This window comes from Oncorhynchus nerka, linkage group LG11 (genome assembly GCF_034236695.1).
Source record: "Oncorhynchus nerka isolate Pitt River linkage group LG11, Oner_Uvic_2.0, whole genome shotgun sequence".
Taxonomy (NCBI): domain Eukaryota; kingdom Metazoa; phylum Chordata; class Actinopteri; order Salmoniformes; family Salmonidae; genus Oncorhynchus; species Oncorhynchus nerka.
In genome coordinates this window covers 13,394,026-13,401,420 of record NC_088406.1, presented here as the reverse complement: position 1 = coordinate 13,401,420, position 7,395 = coordinate 13,394,026, and the positions used below count along the sequence as shown (strand labels likewise).

General features: G+C 43.5%; 1 protein-coding gene across 1 annotated transcript in view; it reads left to right on the top strand.

Annotated features, from left to right (window-relative positions):
* Positions 1-5,144, top strand: part of LOC115127119 (serpin peptidase inhibitor, clade I (neuroserpin), member 1) — a 79,708-nt gene extending 74,564 nt beyond the window's left edge. Inside the window, exons 7-9 of the mRNA XM_065024238.1 lie at positions 720-806; positions 4,110-4,199; positions 4,315-5,144. Of these exons, the coding sequence (XP_064880310.1) occupies positions 720-806; positions 4,110-4,199; positions 4,315-4,391 (254 nt within the window). The 3' untranslated portion in view covers positions 4,392-5,144. The remainder of the gene's footprint in view (positions 1-719; positions 807-4,109; positions 4,200-4,314) is intronic.
* The last annotated feature ends 2,251 nt before the right edge of the window (positions 5,145-7,395 follow it).

The window sequence follows — 7,395 nt, the reverse complement described above, 5'->3', positions numbered from 1 at the left end:
GGATCTGAGTGGGTCGATCTGAATATCTCTACCAAGGTACCGGGATCTGAGTGGGTCGGTCTGAATATCTACCAAAGTACCGGGATCTGAGTGGGTCGGTCTGAATATCTACCAAAGTACCGGGATCTGAGTGGGTCGGTCTGAATATCTCTACCAAGGTACCTTGAGCTGAGTGGGTCGGTCTGAATATCTCTACCAAGGTACCTTGAGCTGAGTGGGTCGGTCTGAATATCTCTACCAAGGTACCTTGAGCTGAGTGGGTCGATCTGAATTTCTCTACCAAAGTACCGGGATCTGAGTGGGTCGGTCTGAATATCTCTACCAAAGTACCGGGATCTGAGTGGGTCGGTCTGAATATCTACCAAGGTACCGGGATCTGAGTGGGTCGATCTGAATATCTCTACCAAAGTACCGGGATCTGAGTGGGTCGGTCTGAATATCTCTACCAAGGTACCGGGATCTGAGTCGGTCGATCTGAATATCTCTACCAAAGTACCGGGATCTGAGTGGGTCGATCTGAATATCTCTACCAAAGTACCGGGATCTGAGTGGGTCCTTCAGATCGACAGAACAGCACTGCGCGTCAGAGGGTAAAAATAGACAGGGAGAGATCTTTAACCGTCTCCGTCAGAGTGGTAGAAACACTTCACATGTCAGAGTGTGAAATGAGTCTCCTCTTTGTGTTTATACTTTACCGTGTGTGTGTGTGTGCGGTCCAGACGGTAAGGACCTGTTCATTGGAAAGGCGGTGCAGAAAGCCTACCTGGAGGTGACCGAGGAGGGGGCGGAGGGAGCTGCAGGATCAGGTGACCTTATAGTTGCATCATCATCATTCCTGAAATGACATTCTGTTTGCAGGGTCTACCCTTACTATCTACCGTCTTTCTGCTCTCTCTTCGTCTCTCTTTTTCTTCTCAGTTTGACCTTCGCTTTGACAGTATTATTTCATTCTCTGCATCTCTCTCTCTCTCTTTTGCTGTTAAATGTTTTCTTCTCTGTTTCCACCTGTTCTCTCTTTATCTTTCTCTCCACCGATTAGTCCCGTCTCTATCATTCTCTCTATTTCTCTCTCTAACCCTCTCTCTCTCTCTCTCTATCCCTCTCTCCACCGATTAGTCCCGTCTCTATTTCTCTCTCTTCCTTTATCCCTCTCTCCACATATTAGTCCCCAGTCTCTCTCTCTATTCCTCTCTCTCTCTCTATCCCTCTCTCCACCGATTAGTCCCGTCTCTATCATTCTCTCTATTTCTCTCTCTAACCCTCTCTCTCTCTCTATCCCTCTCTCCACCGATTAGTCCCGTCTCTATCATTCTCTCTATTCCTCTCTCTCTCTCTATCCCTCTCTCCACCGATTAGTCCCGTCTATCATTCTCTCTATTTCTCTCTCTAACCCTCTCTCTCTCTCTCTCTCTCTATATCCCTCTCTCCACCGATTAGTCCCGTCTCTATTTCTCTCTCTTTCTTTATCCCTCTCTCCACATATTAGTCCCCAGTCTCTCTCTCTATTCCTCTCTCTCTCTCTATCCCTCTCTCCACCGATTAGTCCCGTCTCTATCATTCTCTCTATTTCTCTCTCTAACCCTCTCTCTCTCTATCCCTCTCTCCACCGATTAGTCCCGTCTCTATCATTCTCTCTATTTCTCTCTCTAACCCTCTCTCTCTCTCTCTCTCTATCCCTCTCTCCACCGATTAGTCCCGTCTCTATTTCTCTCTCTTTCTTTATCCCTCTCTCCACATATTAGTCCCCAGTCTCTCTCTCTATTCCTCTCTCTCTCTCTATCCCTCTCTCCACCGATTAGTCCCGTCTCTATCATTCTCTCTATTCTTCTCTCTCTCTCTATCCCTCTCTCCACCGATTAGTCCCGTCTCTATCATTCTCTCTATTTCTCTCTCTAACCCTCTCTCTCTCTCTCTATCCCTCTCTCCACCGATTAGTCCCGTCTCTATCATTCTCTCTATTTCTCTCTCTAACCCTCTCTCTCTCTCTCTCTATCCCTCTCTCCACCGATTAGTCCCGTCTCTATTTCTCTCTCTTTCTTTATCCCTCTCTCCACATATTAGTCCCCAGTCTCTCTCTCTATTCCTCTCTCTCTCTCTATCCCTCTCTCCACCGATTAGTCCCGTCTCTATTTCTCTCTCTTTCTTTATCCCTCTCTCCACATATTAGTCCCCAGTCTCTCTCTCTATTCCTCTCTCTCTCTCTATCCCTCTCTCCACCGATTAGTCCCGTCTCTATCATTCTCTCTATTTCTCTCTCTCTCTCTCTATTCCTCTCTCCACCGATTAGTCCCGTCTCTATTTCTCTCTCTTTCTTTATCCCTCTCTCCACATATTAGTCCCCAGTCTCTCTCTCTATTCCTCTCTCTCTCTCTCTATCCCTCTCTCCACCGATTAGTCCCGTCTCTATCATTCTCTCTATTTCTCTCTCTAACCCTCTCTCTCTCTCTCTCTATCCCTCTCTCCACCGATTAGTCCCGTCTCTATTTCTCTCTCTTTTTCTCTCTCTTTCTTTATCCCTCTCTCCACATATTAGTCCCCAGTCTCTCTCTCTCTCTATTCATCTCTCTCTCACTATCTCTCTCTCCACATATTAGTCCCCAGTCTCTCTCTCTATTCATCTCTCTCTCTATCCCTCTCACTATCTCTCTATCCCTCTCTCCACCTATTAGTCCCCAGTCTCTATTTCTCCCTCTCACTATCTCTATCCCTCTCTCCACCTATTAGTCCAGTCTCTATTTCTCTCTCTCTAAACCCTCTCTCTCTCTATCAATCTCTTTCTCTCTCTTTCTTTATCCCTCTCTCTACCTATTAGTCCCCAGTCTTTATCTCTCTCTCTATCCGAGTCTCTTTTCTAATGTTCTTGTCAATCTCCTGTGTTGTCTTCCCACTGCAGTACTGTGTTGTCTTCCCAATGCAGTAATGTGTTGTCTTCCCAATGCAGTAATGTGTTGTCTTCCCAATGCAGTACTGTGTTGTCTTCCCAATGCAGTAATGTGTTGTCTTCCCAATGCAGTACTGTGTCATCTTCCCAATTCAGTAATGTGTTGTCTTCCCAATGCAGTACTGTGTCATCTTCCCAATGCAGTACTGTGTTGTCTTCCCAATGCAGTAATGTGTTGTCTTCCCAATGCAGTACTGTGTCATCTTCCCAATTCAGTAATGTGTTGTCTTCCCAATGCAGTACTGTGTTGTCTTCCCAATGCAGTACTGTGTTGTCTTCCCAATGCAGTAATGTGTTGTCTTCCCACTGCAGTACTGTGTTGTCTTCCCACTGCAGTACTGTGTTGTCTTCCCACTGCAGTACTGTGTCGTCTTCCCAATGCAGTAATGTGTTGTCTTCCCACTGTAGTACTGTGTCGTCTTCCCAATGCAGTAATGTGTTGTCTTCCCAATGCAGTAATGTGTTGTCTTCCCAATGCAGTACTGTGTTGTCTTCCCACTGCAGTACTGTGTTGTCTTCCCACTGCAGTACTGTGTCGTCTTCCCAATGCAGTAATGTGTTGTCTTCCCACTGTAGTACTGTGTCGTCTTCCCAATGCAGTAATGTGTTGTCTTCCCAATGCAGTAATGTGTTGTCTTCCCAATGCAGTACTGTGTTGTCTTCCCAATGCAGTAATGTGTTGTCTTCCCACTGTAGTACTGTGTCGTCTTCCCAATGCAGTAATGTGTTGTCTTCCCAATGCAGTACTGTGTTGTCTTCCCAATGCAGTACTGTGTTGTCTTCCCAATGCAGTAATGTGTTGTCTTCCCAATGCAGTACTGTGTTGTCTTCCCAATGCAGTACTGTGTTGTCTTCCCAATGCAGTACTGTGTTGTCTTCCCAATGCAGTACTGTGTTGCGTTCCATATGGATGGTATGCAAACAGTGCCCCCTCCTGCTGACTGTTCGGTGTCAGTAGATTTAAATGTCACTGGGAGAATCTCAGTTGCATACTCCTCGCATCCTCTCCTCCTTCTCAAAACCCATTGGAGGAGAAGGTCAGAGGGGCGGGACCTCTGGCTTTCTCATCTAATGGGTTTTGAGAAGGAGGTGGGGAGAGAGGAGGATGCAACTGAGATTCTTCCAGTGTGTTGAATGTTCTCTCTCTCTCCCTCTCTGTGTCCTGTAGGAATGATAGCCCTCACCAGGACTCTGGTTCTGTACCCTCAGGTCATGGCTGATCACCCCTTCTTCTTCATCATCAGAAACCGCAGGACAGGTGTGTGTTACACTGTCCGTCTGTCCGTCCCTCTGTTTGTCTCTGTCTGATTATATAACTTATGTGCCTGACCCTAGTGTCTTCTCTGACAGTTTCTTTCTCTCCTCCCCTCCAGGTTCTATCCTGTTCATGGGCAGGGTTATGACACCAGAGGTCATTGAGCCTACCGACTTCGACAATGACTCCATGTAACTATGACGACGACCAATGGGATTCCAGTGTGCTGCTATCCTGCTATGAGGTCATATGCTCAAAGCCAATCAGATCCAGGCAAAACGACGCCATAAACGCAACCTTTCCTCTCCCCATCGTCGGCTGTGTTTTTATACTCTTATCGAGAATATACATGATTCCTATTCTATATTCTATATTCTATTTGATATATATTGATATATACAAATAATGTGACTGTGTTTTGATACTGTAAGCTTTAACCACTTGGTAAGAGAGAGGGAGAGAGAGATGTAAATATATATAAAGAAAAGTGAAATGGTTTCTATGGTCTATTGGATCAGTAGACATCTGTGTACTGCCCCTTTAATTTCACTAGCCTCACACACACACACACACACTCTGTCGTTTCAGGTGTCTCCCAAATCAACGCCATTATATTCCTGTACATTTACTACTGTGTTATATATAAGATTAGATATTTATTGCAAAAAAAAAAAAAACGTACGTGTGCAGATTATACGTATGTAAACACAGAATCTTAGTAATTCTATTTTAGTCCACCCACCCCCCCCCCCCCACGCTAGAAGTACCCGGCTAAAATACTGATGAACTAACATGCCTTATGAGTTGTTGATTTAGTGCAGGCTTTTGAAGACATTTGAACAGTTTGTGTAAAATAGTTTGCTCTTGTGAAGAGGCGTGCAGGTGGATTTGGAGACCAGCTATATTCACTCTTTTACTCAAATAAATAGCAATGTGTTCCAGTTACAATTGTCTGATGTCTTTTTGTATATAATTGCATTGAATTGTATTTCGTAAAACTACTTTACATGAAGTACCTGTTATACCAGTGTAGTAACGCTGTACATACAACAGTATTAGTAATAGTAATTACATCATTTCTAATGATCTTCTGAGGTAAATGGCCATATAACAGAGTATTGTCAAGTTAAGACTGGAAATGACCTTGACAAGCCCTCTGGATACATCACTATACCTCATTGAAATACCACAGTAGCAAGAACAGAGTCGGCCTAGGCCAAATCTGAGCAATATTATTTTTGGCCAGGATAGGGCCATCATTTGGCATGGAGAGGGAGAGAGATCTGATCACAGAAGTAGTCAAGGGCACAGTGGAGGACAGACAAGACTAGGGAATGAGGCTGCATCTCAGAGGCCAAACTCGTCTCCTCCCCCTCATTGCAGATGATGGAAAGGGAGCTGAAGGCAGAATAACCATATCATTACAGAACAATGTAGTGCTCCTAATACAGGACTAGTAATACAGGACTAGTAAAGGTCTGTTAATACAGGACTAGTAAAGGTCTGTTAATACAGGACTAGTATAGGTCTATTAATACAGGACTAGTAATACAGGACTAGTAATACAGGACTAGTAAAGGTCTGTTAATACAGGACTAGTAAAGGTCTGTTAATACAGGACTAGTAATACAGGACTAGTAAAGGTCTGTTAATACAGGACTAGTAAAGGTCTGTTAATACAGGACTAGTAAAGGTCTGTTAATACAGGACTAGTAAAGGTCTGTTAATACAGGACTAGTAAAGGTCTGTTAATACAGGACTAGTATAGGTATGTTAATACAGGACTAGTAAAGGTATGTTAATACAGGACTAGTAAAGGCCTGTTAATACAGGACTAGTAAAGGTCTGTTAATACAGGACTAGTAAAGGTCTGTTAATACAGGACTAGTAAAGGTCTGTTAATACAGGACTAGTAAAGGTCTGTTAATACAGGACTAGTAAAGGTCTGTTAATACAGGACTAGTATAGGTCTGTTAATACAGGACTAGTAAAGGTCTGTTAATACAGGACTAGTAAAGGCCTGTTAATACAGGACTAGTATAGGTCTGTTAATACAGGACTAGTAAAGGTATGTTAATACAGGACTAGTAAAGGTCTGCTAATACAGGACTAGTATAGGTCTGTTAATACAGGACTAGTAAAGGCCTGTTAATACAGGACTAGTATAGGTCTGTTAATACAGGACTAGTAAAGGCCTGTTAATACAGGACTAGTAAAGGTCTGTTAATACAGGACTAGTAAAGGTCTGTTAATACAGGACTAGTAAAGGTCTGTTAATACAGGACTAGTATAGGTCTATTAATACAGGACTAGTAAAGGTCTGTTAATACAGGACTAGTAAAGGTCTGTTAATACAGGACTAGTAAAGGCCTGTTAATACAGGACTAATAAAGGTCTGTTAATACAGGACTAGTAAAGGCCTGTTAATACAGGACTAGTAAAGGTCTGTTAATACAGGACTAGTAAAGGCCTGTTAATACAGGACTAGTAATACAGGACTAGTAAAGGTCTGTTAATACAGGACTAGTAAAGGTCTGTTAATATAGGACTAGTAAAGGTCTGTTAATACAGGACTAGTAAAGGCCTGTTAATACAGGACTAGTAAAGGCCTGTTAATACAGGACTAGTAAAGGTCTGTTAATACAGGACTAGTAAAGGCCTGTTAATACAGGACTAGTAATACAGGACTAGTAAAGGTCTGTTAATACAGGACTAGTAAAGGCCTGTTAATACAGGACTAGTATAGGTCTATTAATACAGGACTAGTAAAGGTCTGTTAATACAGGACTAGTAAAGGTCTGTTAATACAGGACTAGTAAAGGTCTGTTAATACAGGACTAGTAAAGGTCCAGTGCACTACTTTTGTGCTTTAAAAAAATCTGTTTATTTCAGGGGATGCTGCATCCCGCTATGGGCATCACCCTTAGAACCTCTACATCCCGCTATGGGCACACTGACGTACCTGACACCCCCTGCCTAGAGGAGGGGTTTATAGACTATCGACATTCACTATTGAGAGGTCAATGTCAGAGATGGCATAGCCAGTCTGTTCAGTCACAGGGTATCAGCGAGTGGGATACGAAACACCTTTCTTCCCAAATATCTTTTCATTTGGTATTCAGGTCCAAGAATGTGCACCACCCGGCAGCACGTACGGTGCCAGGGGATGATTGATCAGCATGCGCATGACCCAGCAGTT